Genomic DNA, 16,328 nt, shown 5'->3' with positions numbered 1-16,328 from the left:
GTAAAAACCCTCGTAGCATATTATTTTACAAATCCCGCACAATAAAAAGCATTCCTAGAGAACAATGGTGAAGACATCGTAGGTAAGTTACCCTACGCAAGTAAAAGCGCGAAGACGCGATATTCATACGTAAGAGCTACAATAACAGCCTTGTTAGTAGTCTTTTTAGTGAGCCCCACCAATGCTTATCGAACATCTTATCGAATGGCCTATCGAGGAGGAGCTAGGTGAGCTGTAGCTGTACAGTACCTAAGCAAGGGCACTTGTCAGCCTCGTACCTTCGAACAAGAGGTGCATACAACAATTTTACATTTCTTTCATCTTTTCATAGATAAAACGCACACTTCGCAAACTTTATCAATTAATTAATGTTTACGCATTATTCTAACACTATCCCAAAAAGAATATCTACAATACGCCATCATCCATAATAACCTTAACATGCGATACATCAGCTCTTTATAAATACCAAAGCTGCGTATTCCAATAAGATGGCGCCATCAGCGACCGACCTTCCAGCACTTCCTGTGCGACAGGAGAAGACTTATCCTCCGCCTCGAATTTACAATGTAAAGGAAACCAAGTTCGACAAGCCTACTTCCTCCCAACCAGATGGCCGTGAGGAGGCCTTAGCAAAACCTCCTGGTAGTGTCGCGATCGTCATCGACAATGGTGCGCCTTCAAAATACCCCTTATGCTATCAATATGCTAATATGGACTTATGGTTACAGGCTCATCCGCCGTTAGAGCTGGATGGTCATTCGAGTCGAAACCGAGATTCAGCATTCCACCTATTATGGCCAAATATAGAGACAGAAAGCTTGGTAAGACCTATTCGTTCGCTGGCTACGATTGTTACTCCGATACGACAGCTCGAGGGCATATCAGAAACGCTTTTGAATCTGGATCTGGCATCGTCAGCAACTGGGATGTAGAAGAACACGTACTCGACTGGACCTTTCTGAAGCTGGGCATGAACAGCGCCGATGGAGCTGTCGATCTACCCATTGTCATGACTGAGGCAGTCGCAAACTTGCCATATTCGCGGAAATGTATGCTACCCCCCGAATTTGTTCTGGCTTATAACCGGCTAACATGACATAGCTATGAACGAAATCATATTTGAATGTTACCAAGCCCCTTCACTAGCCACGGGTATCGATTCCCTCTTTTCATATCGCTACAATAAGGGACAGACGGGATTGGTTGTCTCTTCCTCTTATAGCTCTACACATGTCATTCCCGTTTTCGACTCGAAAGCCATGCTAGCTCAGGCAATCCGACTCAACTGGGGAGGATGGCACGCCGCGGAATACTTACTCAAACTCATTCGTCTAAAATACCCGGCATTTCCAGGGAAGCTCAACGCATCACAGGCTGAGCATATGATAAGGGATCATTGTTATATATCCAAGTCATACGACGAAGAACTGCGGTCATACCTGGATTGGACAGGATTAGAAGACCGGGATATTGTGATCCAGTACCCGTTTACAGAAGAGGTGATAGTCCAGAAGAGCGAGGAAGAGCTCGCTCGGATAGCTGAGCGAAAGAAAGAGAGCGGGCGACGGTTGCAGGAACAAGCAGCTAAAATGCGCCTAGAAAAACTAATGCGTAAGGAGCAGGAACTAGAATATTACAAGAAGCTACAGGAGAAGATTAATAATTCAAATAAGAAGGATGCAAAACGCCTTCTTGATGCAGAGGATATGAAAGATGAGCAGCAACTTGAACGCACTATCAAGGAATTAGACAAGTCGATCAAGCGTGCTCGGACGAAGGATGTGGGTGGCGACCCCGAGGAAGAGCAGGAAGCACCTGACTTCAGCCTTCTCGAAGTACCCGACGACCAGCTTGACGAAGCTAGCCTGAAGGCGAAACGACACCAGCGTCTTCTGAAATCGAATCACGAAGCACGGGCGCGTGCTAAAGCTGAGAAGGAAGCCGAAAAAGCACGCGCTGCGGAGGAAGAGCGAGCAGACAGAGAACGCCGAGAGAATGATCTAGAAGGGTGGCTAGAAGAGAAACGCGTAGCCCGAAATCTCACGTTGCAGAAGATGAAGGAGCGGGATCGCCTAAAGGCTGACTTAGGAAACCGCAAATCTTTAGCTTCTCAGATCCGTATGAAGTCAATTGCAAATCTAGCTTCAGATAATCCTCGAGGGAAACGCCGACGCGGTAACGACGACGATAACTTCGGCGCGAACGATGACGACTGGGGCGTGTACAGGCAAATTCAGGTGGGCGAAGGCGGCAGTGACGACGAAGAGGGTGAAGAGGATCTCGAAGGAACCCTTAAAACACTCGAAGAAGACCTGCTTCGCTACGACGAGGGATTCACACACGAACACACGTGGGAAGCGCAGAACGATTGGAACAAAAGTCTTCTACATGCGTTTATGCGTGGGCCGCGACCCTTTAATCCTTCCTCCCAGGCAGAAATACATCAGATACATCTCAATGTCGAGCGTATACGAGTACCGGAGGTTGTCTTCCAACCCTCCATCGCTGGAATCGACCAGGCGGGGCTTGTCGAGATCGCGGGTGATATACTTACACAACGACTCGGGGGTATACCAGGTCTAAACCGTAATGACTTCCTAAATGACATCTTCTTAACTGGTGGTAACACGCTCTTCGAGGGCTTTGACGACCGTCTCCGCCAGGGTTTAACTCCGCTGCTCCCCATAAACTCGCCGCTTAAGATTCGTCGCGCCGGCGACGCAATACTTGACGCTTGGAAGGGTGCCGCTCAATGGGTTGGAACACCCAGCTGGAAATCGTCTTTAGTGACGAAGGCAGAGTATCAGGAGAAGGGGCATGATTACATAAAGGTATGTTTTGATTTTCCTCTTTTTTTGTCATGACTTTTCTTCTTTGTACTATGACTGCTATCATATGTATACTTTACACAATGCTCTATGTAGCAAAGCAATGATCTACGCTATGTCGTCAGAACTGCTTTTACCTGTTCTACGTCGATAGCACAAGTCAGGAATACGATCAGCAGACAGCTCTCAGCCACGAGTGTAGATCTAAGTAACCAACACTACATTCCACCCCATTCCACCCCATCAGCGATCATCCTTACGAAAACGTGTATACAATTATCCCGTTCAGCTGATACAATACCATACGCTAACCCGTTTCCGCTTCGTCATAAATATAGGAGCACGATATGGGTAACTCTTACTCTTGAGAGCTTAGCCGTCGTTACACAAGCACGGTGCTCTTTACTGCAATCGACCTAGACGCGCTCGAGGTAACCCTCCATTCCCTTATTACCTAGCTTTCGGAGCATGTAATACACAACGTGGCACGTGGGTATATTATAGTGGTACCGAAATGCTTACTCACTTTATCTACGCTTGCCTCCTTTTCTGCAATATCACAGGGGATACGTAGGTATTTGGATGAAACGAAAGGAATGTATGTATGTATAATATTATCAGACTCAATAGTAGGCGATGATACTAGGTTAATTAGTTATCCCTACTTAGTTGAGTGTCACAACTGGGACCGGGAAGACGGAGAGGATGAGGATTGATAATGGGCAGATCCCGTAATCACTTACGGTACTAGCACTTCGCAGCATTGGCTATCTGGCTCTATGCCATATACCATATGCCCTCTTCCTTCGGGCTTGCACCTACGCTTTGTACCACGCGAACGGATAAGGATGGATGGATACCTTAGGTACCTAACCTAACCTTGGTATCTTACCTTCTTACCTTTATCCCTACCTACCTACCCTTACCACTTTCCCACCTATACCCAACAAACAGATACAACATACAGATACTACGTTAGCAAGCACGCCCACATCTGACGATGACGATGACGATGATGGAGAGGGCGGGACGGAGCAGGGTAATAATATGCTATGCATACTTTATGTAGGTACGGTACATAGGCGCAACGCCAAAAGAAAACAAAAATAAAATAAAAATAAAAACATGCAATGGGCGCCTGTGCTCGGAAGTACTATGCGATCGATTATACATACTACTCCTACTATAGTTCTTCATCTAGATCGCGCGCCCTTCCATTCTCCAATTCCAATTCGTATACATACCTAGCTTACCTAGGTAGATACCCAAATATTAGTACTTAAAGTAAGTACCTACCTACCTACCTAACCCAGGTATCTCAAGTACTATAGTTCGCTTCGGACCGGAGGTAAGTAAGTGATGCTTAGGTAAATACGACACATCAACATCCAACTTAACTAATACATAGCGTGGTTTGTCTTTGCGAAGCGGTCAGGATTAGTCCCATCCATCCATCCATCCATCCGTCTGCATGCAGAGTTTGGTTCGTGCTACTTAGCCTAGGTACATAGGTAGTAGATACATACATACACACATACAAGGTAGATAGGCGTTTACGTCCGCGTCTACGTCTGCGTTTGCGGTTGGGGTTGGAGTTACACGAGAAGCGCAAAAGAAAAGAAAAAAAAAGAATGCGCTTAAGTTAATTAAGTAAGAGAAAAGGGAAAAGGGAAAAGGGGGGAAATATATTCCTATCAAAAAAGGCATCACGAGGTATGATAAGATATGTCAAAATGACCAGTAGAAGGCAATATTATTATTTCATCAGTAAGTAACAAGGCTAGCTCGCATCATAGCCCTCCAAACGAACATGTCTCATTAATCGGGAAGGGGAGATGAGACTATTCGTTGGATTCGCTGTGATTTGACTTGACTGAGGCCTCGCCTGCAAATGCTCTGTAATTAATGTCCACATTTCTTGAGTCTCGACCTTATGCTGTTGCGTCGGTCTTCTGCTCCAACAGTAGGGGGACCTTTCTCTTGTAGCCAGACACGTTCGATGCTTCGAACTCTACCCTCAGACCAAGACTTCCTATCGTCTCGCCCTTTGTATCCCCAAGCTAAGCCAGGGGATTCGATGATAACCATCTATAGCCATCATAAAACATCAATTGCGGACAACCGTCGCAAGTATGGCTATCGCAAACCAAGGTATGATGCTCTCGAACGCCTGATCCGACCAATTCTTCGAAACCATGCGAGTCCATAACGCCACGATATGACAAATAAGAAACGAGGCTGGGGATCGCAACCTCTTATTTTGCCTCCCTTAGCTCCGTAGTTCCCAATCACCCACCACCCACCCATGGCGACGCGTTTTGATCCCCATAAAATACGTGCTCGCCCCCTTTCTCGTCGGATTCGGAAATATTCACATTTCCTTGGGAATTTCTGGGTTCGGGATAAATATACTGCTCATGGAAATCTTCTGTATGTTGGGCTCCTTCGAGGTCGGTATCCAAACCTCTCTCCTGAGATGACTAGGCTCGCAGGGATGAGGGGGCCGGTCCTCCCTCTTGTTGGAGCTGCCTGCGGATTTCCTCGGCTGTTTGCGAGTCCTCGGTAGACTCCGACTTATAAGCGGGTTTCGTATACAGACCATCCGCCGAAGGCTCTCTAGCTCTTAAGCCAGCTACTGCTGCCGCAACGTCCGCTAGAGTTCCAGCATTGGTATTATTAGGACCGGGCTCAGGAGCCGTGGTCGCGTGCGCACCGCGAGCACTAGTAGAGGCAGTAGCAGGGGGGCCAATATTTACATTGGGTGGTGGCTGGGGTAATTCGACCTGCAAATCTAAGAGGCGAGATTGTAGTTGAATGACGTACTCTCGAAGAGCATAATTATCGTTTTGGATCGCTTTGAAGCTATGCTCCATCTCTCCATAATCGCGCACTTGCTGCTCGAGCTTCTTGATGTAATGTTCCTTTCTTTGTCTAAAAGCACGCTAGAGAAAACAAGTTAGTTACGTAATTAAGCGCACGGATGAGTCCTGATATGGTGGAGCAGCCAAGCTAGTACACACGAGGCGATCTACACCGAAGATGCAAGATACTCGGATCTCTAAACCGTTTTTGATTACGGTAGCTCCAGCTCGCAAACCATGACAAAACAAGGGAAGCGCCCCACTCACCTGAGCAGCTCTGTTCTGGGCGGCTCTTTTCGATTGCGACAATTCCCGCTTCGCCTTTCGCCCGTCCGTCACTGAATCATCAGGATCATGCCCTAGGAGTCCTTGAGCAGCCATGTTGGCCACGGGAGACGCAGAAATAGGTGCGCCTTCGTCCGACGGAGGTGAAACTCCTCTCTGCATCATATCAGATGCCGGAACACCTGCAGAAGACGTTCTAAGTTGAGGGTGAATATGCGACTGCGTCTCTAAACTGGAACCGCCGTATCCATGCGCCTGAGGTAAAGGGCGTATAGGCTTAAGAGCAGAGTGAGCTGCAGCGACAGAAGCTAATGGAGACGGCGCCGACGTAGGTGGTGAGTGATTCAAATAACTCGCTCCCGGATCGATCTTTGCGCGCACTTCAGATTCCTCTATAAAAAAAGCAAAAAGATTATGTCAGTTGTCAATATGTAAATACCGGTAGAGGTCTGGGGTATATATCCAAAAATGGGGAAAAGAGACATAAAAGGTATCAGAGGTAGAGCCACGGAGCAAGTGAGGCGGACTACAGACCGAATATGTATGTAGGAAAGTTTGTCCAGGATGTAGGCGGGTATTTCGTAATGAAGGGATATGGGGACCGGAAAAGCAAGTGGATGGATCCCAAATTGGCCTTGCAACGCGACCCCGAAGCCGTCAAAAGTAGCAGTAACAGTAGCAGAAAACTCCTGGCGCCAGCATATGAGGTATGTCTGATTACATATTCGCAGTAAAAGGTGACCTCAAGCGACTTAGACGGTAAGGGCATAGCTGGGGGTGGTCGAGGGGGGGTGTGTAACTGCGCAGTAATGCGGCGTCACGGTGGGGAGGGGTGAACATAGAAGTACGGGGGGGTGGGGGTGTTTATTATTATTATTATTCTTTTTTTTTTTTTTTTTTTTTTTTCCTTTCGATGATGGTTGGAAATGCTTCTAGTGCAGCACCGGGCAAAAAAAAGGAGCTAAGAGCTAAGAGCTAAAGAGCTAAAGAAGGAGCGGCTACTTACCGTGATTCTGCATTTTGAGTATCTGAGTCAGCATCAAGATAACGCGATACTTGTGTCGTGACGAACTTGGTGCGACCGTATCTGTAATAACGAAATACGCGGAAACACACTGGTCTATACCTAGGGACGGAACCGTTTCCGTCCAAAACGCACTATTAAAGAGAGGAGCGCGCGACGGGCTCCGCTCGGAGTAAGGACGGCGTTTGTTGTTGCAGGGGTGGAAAGTCAATTTGGACACCGGGATAGATACTATTGTCTTGTCCCTAGGAGATATTTCTTTTTTATCGCACACCAAAGTAAAAGGGAACGATGTAGCTTGGAGTGAAAATAGCGCGAGAAGCCGTTGTGTTTAGTTGCTGATTTGGCAAACGACTATACAGTTGGTTGCGGCAGCCGTAGCGTACTAGTAGGTAATTGTATAGTACTCCTCAACACATACAGGATGAATACGTAAGGTAAGGTAGTGATGTTGTCGTTGAGTTGTTGCGGTAGGTATATCAATACTGCAATCCTGCAGCAGTACCTTGGAACTTTGGAACTTTGGAACCTTGGAACCTTGTGATCCGCGGTAGGGTCAATGTTTCGTAGATTGGTAGATTGAAAGATAGATTGGATGCGCCTGACGGAGTAGTTAACCGTGACTTGATTACTCAAGGTAGTAGTCAATGTCAATCAACAAGAAAACTTCGATATTTCGAAAGAGTATTCCAGGCGAGATTCGGATGAGTAACAGGGACAATAAGCCAATGCGAGAGAGCCCCCGGGTTTCCTAATCGTATAGCCTGTCCAATCTGGCCTCGGCAGAATTCAAGGTGACCTCAACGGAGTTAGGGACCCAATGATACCCGCGATTCCACGTGACTGGTTCTGATTCTATCGTAATGGATTATTCAGCGCCGTTAAAATAGATTAGGTAACAGCGTGGTTGGGTTTTTAGGCATAGGTAAATCTTGTCCCGGATGACGAACGCGTAGTGTATACTAAGGTAAGAGAAATATGCAGAAACAAAATACCTCGAGGAAAGTTTAGGAACAAGTCGCAAAGTAGTTAGTTTTTTTTTTTTTTTGGCTTCGGGACCGTGGCTTGTGCGAAGATGCTTGGATAACTGAATGAGTACCATGCACAGTGTCCAGAAGTCAAAAAATGGATACGCCGCCAACAAAGAAAAATAAGTAAACAGGCAATATAGGTGGGGTATTAAAAGTTATTAAGCTGCCTGTTGGCGGTTCAATTGCCTACAGTATGTGGACGGCCGAAATGTCCGAGGGGGATAAGACCTGACGAGGGTTGATCATAGACTTGTGTTTAAGGTGAGGTTGGTTTGTCAGCACTCTGCAGCTTGTGCAGCTTGTGTTCGCCTTAAATGTGCAACCGATACGTAACTACTAAAACTAGTGTGTAGTGTACTTCAGGTAGGTACCTAATGGTGGCTACCACCAACGCAGCCAAGCGTAACCCCAAGTGGACAAATGGAAATTAGAATTGTAGGGCTGTGGGGATGATAGACTTAATAGTCGACCGAGTATATCCGTAGCACGAAAAAGAAGAATATGAACATCGAGAATTAAAAAAAAAAAACTCAATTATCTTAGAATGCTTGCGTGTAATAGGTAGACAAGGCATAGGTAGCGAACTGCCGGCGGAAGAATTTGCTGCGTGTTGGAGGGTACCTACGATGAAATGGAGGTACCTGAATGGTTGATGTTCTCTCTTTGTAATCAATGTTAGTTTGTCACTCGTGTAACCTGACTAATAATAATAATAATAACAATAACAATAAACCACAACGAACGAGGAAGTTGCAAATTGATACCCAAAACAGGATAATAGCGATCCCAGGTAGAAAGAATTGCCTAAGGGCACTACGTCAAGTCAAGTTAAGTACATCTATATGTACCTAAGATACATAATGCGCCTAACATCTAGTAGTGGTTACACATACATACTTACGTACATAATGTACATGTTACATACCTGTATTATATCTTATTCATACGTATTTTCATATGTATCGACGATTTTAGTTTACCTAATGCAGAATTCAGAAAATCGGAATCCGCACCATCGGCCGAGGTGCTTCCTTTAGCTAAAGCCAATCGTTGCTATAACTGCACTTGTATGTATGTGTTCGTTAGTCTTGCCTGTTTGTGTACCCGCTTCCTCTTCCTTTCATCTGCCGTCGTACAGCACTACCTTACTTATGAAATGCCCCCTTCCCTTCTAGGCAACTCCTCCCAACCCATATTTTACGCCCGTACATATATACGTACATACTTTGCTTAGTACGAATATCTGTATGTATATCAAAGCGTATTTTGAAAGTACATATTTAAGGAGGTCCTTATGTTGCTCATACGAGATGTAAGCACTTATTAAGTCGTGTGTTGGTATAGAGACGGTCTACACATCTTACGATACTCAGGCATAATAACATTCAGTAAGGTATTATAGTATGTGGTTGGGTTGGGTGACGAAGAGACTAGTAATAAAGATCGGACTTTTTTTTACGCCTTCTCTTTCTTGACTTTGCATACTTTGTAGGCTCAGCATCGGGTTTTAGAACTCCTTCGGCTATATGGTTCTCCAATTATTAGATACACGCCCCGGGTACTATAAATAAATATGTATGGTACGGGTTTTAAGAGAAGCACACCTTGTTCTTGCTTGCAGGTCTGATGAAGAAAATAAAGCTTCGCATCTTCAACCCTTTTTTTTTTTCATGTTTGTACTATTTATTACATTACGTAAGGTGTCACAGTATGACAAAAGAACCTTGGATAAATGACGGCCGCTAAAATGCATGTCGTAAAAAAGTTTCATCAACTTTTCATTAATAACATTCAACTCGAATCAATGCGCGGGTTCCAACCGCGGACTTACGTAATACAACAGGCTAAAAGAGGTTGTCCTCCGAAGGCACGGTTTCATTACTAACATACTTCCCTGCTTGGTTTTTGAGCAGCCCAGTTATCGACCTACATTACATGTATATAGTATCGAGATGTACGATGTACGATGTACATATGTAATGTATGTCCACTATGTATGTATGTATGAACATGGTTCTATGCGATACTAAGTTGATTGGATGATGACACGATGGAACCTCGTTGGTCTAAGTACTAAAATGAACTTTCCGTAACGAGATCTAGTTAACCCATACCGTATCGAAACAGCAACATCAAATGGAGTAGGTCCGAAGTTTGGGAAGCCGGCTTAAGGCTTAAAGAATAATTGGAATTTAACTGCCTATCAATGTTAATCGTTCATATTAGTAATATTATCACGTGTATAATGATACAGTTAGGTAATCGCATAACTAATAGTACAATCTTACTGTACTCATGTATGTAATTCGAATCTGCCGATAGGTTCAACATAAAGTTTAGAGCCTCATATTAAGGTATAAGGTATCTAAGTACAGATGCAGATAAGGTGTATATGACTTACTTCTACCTTGATATATAAATGGGAATAATACCTTTAGTCATATACCTAACCTACTTAGTAGATCCACAGGTAAATATTCAAAATTTAAGGTAAGTATCTTTTTTTTTTTTTTTTGGTTTTAACATGACATCGTCCAATCCAACCGTCTTAGGAAAAATCGAGATTGATACGCCGGCCAATATATTCCACACCTCCCTGTTAGTCTTGGCGTTCCGCGGCGGTCATCGGCAACAAGCCCTTCTCCCGTCCGTCCTTTGCTCTGTTAGGTTCACATCTGATTTTAATTACGCGTCGTTTACGGCTTACTCTGTTTGCCGCCAACAGAAACATAAGGGTTTCAACAACTTAGACGAGCCCCAAGTTTACCCCAAGGTAAAGTAAAAAGCCGAATTTACATATTGTATAATTGCTTTAGTAATCCTGGTCGATCCCATCCTCCGCTTGATCCCGAGAATGCTGTATCGAACTTACGGCATACGTTTTTGCCTGTTTTACTTGTGTTATCAACATAATGCAATGGCCTGATAATCACTCGGCTTTTGACAATCCGTAGGTCGGTTGTTCATGATAACTAAAGGAGAAGGATAATGGAGAATCGAAAAGGATTTACGAGACTATCCTGACCCATACCCATGAACTAATTATCATCTCTATACCCTCAGTTAAAAAACAATATCTTAGGAATTTCGTTCTCGCGTATTAGCATCTGCAATGGCTTCCTTCGCCTATGGCAAAGTCTTCTGGCTTGCATCCGCCGTATGATCCTTTTGGGGTATGATCTTGAGTTTACTGCGCCTTTAACTAGAAGGTTAGCAACGTGTAAGCAGCCAGTCGTATTGATGCCTGAAATTGCTTTGTTGAATTACACCTCATACCCCAGCGCCGCAACACCGCTCACGGTTTTGAAGTTGGAGATGCAACTTAATGGCTAGGATCCTTATGTTACCTTATTCCTGTTAATATCAGCCAGCGGTTATCCTATCATATTATATAGCAGACCGTCCTCATAATTTGAATGCATGCCCAGTGCCCAGTATCAACTATATACTACAGGCGGCTTATCTCCTAAAATGAAAAAGTACTAATGTAGACATAGGTACATAACTCCACCTAGATCTGATTAGCTGAACATTTTACACCATTCCCAAGAGAGTATGCATTGAGTCTTTTTCAGTGTTTCATTCGTTAATATAAGTGGATTATGTACCAATGTCTGGTTCATATTTTAGGAGATAAGATAAACTATGTAGAGGCTGTAGGTCGGTTTCAGCACTTTACCACTCACGTCATGCCAGCATCATTCAAACCTACACTGTTGGACAAGATCAAAACCGGTCATTCCGACCAACATAAGATTAGTAACCTCTACGTTTTATACGGATAGCAACGAATACATATGTTACATCTTAATGTGGAAACGTATGTTCTCGGGCCGGAATACTGGAGATAAATCAACAATAGTAATTTGCCGACTAGGTCGTTGAGGTCTCATCGACAAATCGACAAATATTAGCTCAAAAGTTATACTCTATAAAAACAGTCGACCCGAAGATCTTAGACTTTACTATTCCCGGAAATTCCGATAGAGTTACTTAATATTGATCCTTGTCGTTGAGAGTAAATGGTACATGATTAGGAGCTTGCATCTTTCAGCTCGTCCCGCTGTCTTATTACATACCTAAGAGATCGTAACCCTGTCGGAGATAAAGGTATGATTATAGTTACTCGCTCATATACGTCGTGCATCTGTGAGCCAGTTGCACCAATGACTAATAAATCCTGAACAAGTCATCTTAGACCTTTGTAGGCCAGCAGCGCCGATTTGTTGGTCTGCAATAGAACCTAATTAGGAATGCGGAACGAAGGGGTCTCAAAGTGGCGTGAACGCGTTGGTGCTGACATTGCATATTATACATACATATCTGTGTATGATCTACCGACGCCCGTGCTAAGGCTATAGTTCGATATCGATCGCTATAGGATAATCTACTGTGTACTAGTTATGTAAATTTCGGGACTACCTCTTGTAATAGGTTATACGGCTCTCCCTCCTTGACATAGCAGTGCCCTTTACAGGTCTGGAAGTACAAACCGGCCCTATTATGAGCACACCTAAAAGTTAAACAATAGGATCGAAGAAACCCAAGATATTATGGAACTGGCTTCGAGATCTATACTAAACCCAACTCTTTTTTTTTATAATATTGCGCGGTAGGATCTCAGGTATTTTCTAGCGAGTATAACGCTTGTGGAAATAACCCCAACCACCGTCTACTCAGCTAGAAGTTTCGACTTCATTAGCTCCTATGGCCTACGGCGGAATAAGATTAAATGTATTGTAAATGTTTATCAACAAGTTACTTAGGCAAGGTTACGTAGCGGTCTTTGTCTTTATGTCTTTTCGTTAACATATATATTCTTTTAGCTGTTTTAACTTAAACTCAAGTAACTAGAGTTAATAAACTATTTTTTCCTTGGTTGGTTGGTTAATATTTAATATTCTACACATGATGACCTGTAGGAAATTCTTCAACGCTTCCTAGACAGGCTCAGTATATTGATGGTCAGCAAAGGATAACTCAGAAGGTGCTGACCGCCCCCCAAAAAAGGCTCGTAGGTAACATCATGGAGGAACTTGGGCGATAGTGTGCCCGACTAAGACAACCGCCAATGAAAGGCACCGAGTCTGCGAGTAAACGAGGATTGCTTTTTTTGCCTCAGCTAGCATAAGTCCATCAAATCCTGTTTAGTAAGACTATAGCCTAGTTATATCAACAAACTACGTAGCTAACAAGCTGGGCAGCTGACCTCAGGCGTAACAGAGCGTCATTGCAAAACTAAACCAGAGTTCGGTCGATCACGGGGCTTGAGTACAAATTCCTGCGCCGTTCACCCATGGCTTAAGACTAGGAAGCATAAATGAGTTTCCAATTTGAGCCAATATAGCTCCAAGTGTAAGAAGACTGCTTATTAGGGAATCGCGTGCCAGGAATACACCCTGGTTATTTGAAACTCCGGATCTCCTGCACTGGGGTGCATAATCCTCGGAGTTTAACGAACGCGAAAGCGATTTGGAATCTTAATAACCCAGGTTTTACATGTCTACCTGATTATACATAGTATGTAGGAACCTGTGGGTTAAAGATGGTAGGTAATCCTCATGCTGAGCCTCAAGGGCGTTAGTAATAAAGGAGCGAAAGCGAAACAGGATCGCATCCGATAATAAACATATAGGAAAGTCACCCAACCCATTCATTTAATAATTTGGACGCTGTTGGTTACAGGTGCAAAATTACGACCGGGAGTAAGCAGATGTAGCGTAGCCCCAGCGGCGGTGTAGTTGTCTTCCCATTTTCTCATCGGTAATATTAGGCTTACAGCGGGATGAGAAAGGAGATTTCCACGTGGGAAACTTAGGTGGTCCGGTCCGCGACATACCGGAAATTAACGAGTGGAGAGAGACCTTGCCTCCGTTAAAAACTGCTGTACGTAATTTGGTAAGATGAAAACTTGTCACCGCCGTCTCTGCTGACAACACAGCAATCGACGATAACGGGGGTCGGGACACGGACACAGATTTAGAAAAGGAGAAGGTTAGCCCTAAAGGGGTATGATAAAGCGACCGTGCCCTTATAATGGATGTACCCGGTTTTCGGCAACTTTGTAGTCTTAATCGCCGAATGTCTCGGGACTGAAAAGGGGTTACGTTGTATACTATTGCAAGTTTTGTGAAAGACAATAAAAATAAATTGTGCTTAACCTAAGATTTTAACATGAGGTAGTAAACTCTAACAATGGTTGTTACTTCCATGAAGTAGCTCAATATGAGGTAGCTGCCCGTACCTGTATTCTATATTACCTATACGTACATAGCTGGGAAGGTATGTTCAATAGGTACATGGATATACATACCTAAAAGGTAATCACAAAGCTTAGGCCACTTAAAAATTTACTTAGGACGACTCAATCTTCAACTTACAACATATGAACATATGAACGTTAAAAAATAAAACGTTGGAAATATTTTGTAGCAATTTGCTACGTTAAACCATTCATAATTTTTCAAAACTTAGCCAAGACTATACCAGGGTAGTTCGCAATCTGCTTCCGTGTGCATCCTAGAGCTCTTATAGGTGGCATATATGACGAGACTCTACACGTTACACCACCATAAACCATCTCATATTCTGCCATCTAATAATAGTCTGTGCCGCGCCTAATGTATAACCGGTACACGCGCCCTTTGCTTTACTACGCGAAGACTGCCGCTAAGGCACCACAAGTTACGAGCAGACCCGTCGGAGCGACACGCCGAGGCGCACAGGCGGTTGCAACCTCTCGCCGGTGTTCACTCCTGTATCAGGATCAGTATCAGGGTCAAGGTCGCCGAACTTTTACTACTTCAGCAGCGGTCATGGCAAACCCCGCGAATTCCCAAGCTGCTCCCCAGTTCTCGGCTGGCGTTGACGAGCCGGCTCTAACACGGACGCTAGAGACTTTGCTGGCATCAGCAGAGCATGGCGGTCGGTGGGTACTGATCGCTAGCGGCGAGGGTCTGGAAAGGAGCTTCAAGTTCAAGACGTTTGCGAAGACATGGGTGAGTCAGCCATACCATACTATACCCATTTCCCGCGTCTCCTTCGTCGTACCATTGGTTTCCCTTCTCGTCTACCTCTGGTCACGGCATTTGCTTTATTCGGCCGCAATCGTTCCCGAAAGTTCCCCTCATTGGGACAGAGCCGCTCTTGCATCATATCCCTTACCTGCACCCGTGTATGAGAGTCTGGGGAACATCGACAATTGCCGGTGGGCTGAGCCTGAATGACTGACTAGCTGGGTAACATGGCTTCCCGAATTATTCCCCAGATAGGTTTACCTTTGGGTGCTGCTAGCATGATCGGTCGACCTCGGGGGGCGTAAACATCGGGATATCGTAACTTCAGGGTTCCCGGCGGGAGTTGCACCTCATCAGTATATAATTTTCAATACTGAACACGGGAAAAGAAGCGCCGTGGCCAACCACGCAGCGTATGGCTAGTCACGAGAGAGCAATAAAGTCTCCTGCTGACTCCACACGGGACTTTATTCGCCAGTCTCGGCCCTCGACTGGCTTTTATATAGCCGAGTGCTGGATGAAATGGTGCCACCCGGTCCTCGGGATAGTCGATCCCGGGAAGATCTGACCTGACATTCAAAAGCCTATATGATCTTCACGACCGCATCGTCAAACCTCTAAACAAGCCCCAGCTACAAATGATAGTGTGGACTCGACTAATGGTATTGGTTCCGTTAGGACTTTATGACTGCAGTATCACTGCAGTGCAAGCTCAAAAACCATCACCCGGAATGGTCTAACGTAAGGTGCCCCCTACTGTACCCCTTTCATTCGTCCCTTCGTTTATCATATAAAGAATGGGCCCTACACACGTGCCCGCCCGTGTTGGAACCAACGTAAACTCTTAAACCAAAGCTCGTCAGCTTCGACTACAAATCTCCGCCGTCGTCTTTGGAAAAGGTGGAGAGCTTGACCGTAACAGACTTATGTTATCTTTTTTTATTACCAGATGGAACACATGAGCTGTCCATTTGCTGACTTGTGGAATACAACGGCTGACTCATGTGATTGTTATTATCACACAGGTCTATAATACGACGTATATCCGGTGGACAACGCATAATCCGAAGGGCCTCTCCGCCAAGGATGTCGAGCTGGCTGCGATTTGCGACGGCCTCGCTAGTGACTTTGGTGAGATTATCGAGGAGACTGATAGCTGCGAGCTAAAACGGGTGGCTGACCGTGCGGTCACCAACGCGGGTGATTGCTGTACTCCTAAGAAATGAAGAACAAAACAGATTATGAAGCTCTAAGACATCAGACCACAACGGAAAATAGAC

The 16,328-nt window shown here is 44.8% G+C and overlaps 3 protein-coding genes across 3 annotated transcripts; 2 read left to right on the top strand and 1 right to left on the bottom strand.

The window, feature by feature from the left end:
• Window positions 1–491: 491 nt before the first annotated feature.
• GL218_07060 (Actin-like protein arp5) lies at window positions 492–3,043 on the top strand (the record flags this gene model as incomplete). The annotated part of the gene is made up of 4 exons (XM_033583804.1): window positions 492–672; window positions 732–1,052; window positions 1,105–2,834; window positions 2,957–3,043. The coding sequence occupies 4 exons, from the start codon at window positions 492–494 to the stop codon at window positions 3,041–3,043; spliced, it is 2,319 nt and encodes a 772-aa protein (XP_033433140.1).
• Window positions 3,044–5,311: 2,268 nt separating this feature from the next.
• On the bottom strand, window positions 5,312–6,996 carry GL218_07059 (putative transcription factor kapC; the record flags this gene model as incomplete). The annotated part of the gene is made up of 3 exons (XM_033583803.1): window positions 5,312–5,773; window positions 5,960–6,369; window positions 6,984–6,996. The coding sequence occupies 3 exons, from the start codon at window positions 6,994–6,996 to the stop codon at window positions 5,312–5,314; spliced, it is 885 nt and encodes a 294-aa protein (XP_033433291.1).
• Window positions 6,997–14,847: 7,851 nt separating this feature from the next.
• On the top strand, window positions 14,848–16,274 carry GL218_07058 (Pterin-4-alpha-carbinolamine dehydratase; the record flags this gene model as incomplete). The annotated part of the gene is made up of 3 exons (XM_033583802.1): window positions 14,848–15,030; window positions 15,727–15,789; window positions 16,074–16,274. The coding sequence occupies 3 exons, from the start codon at window positions 14,848–14,850 to the stop codon at window positions 16,272–16,274; spliced, it is 447 nt and encodes a 148-aa protein (XP_033432871.1).
• Window positions 16,275–16,328: the final 54 nt, after the last annotated feature.

This window comes from Daldinia childiae (assembly GCF_008694065.1).
Source record: "Daldinia childiae strain JS-1345 chromosome Unknown Scaffold8, whole genome shotgun sequence".
NCBI classification, from domain to species: domain Eukaryota; kingdom Fungi; phylum Ascomycota; class Sordariomycetes; order Xylariales; family Hypoxylaceae; genus Daldinia; species Daldinia childiae.
The sequence above is the reverse complement of the archived record's forward strand: the minus strand, read 5'-3'. Positions and strand labels throughout refer to the sequence as shown.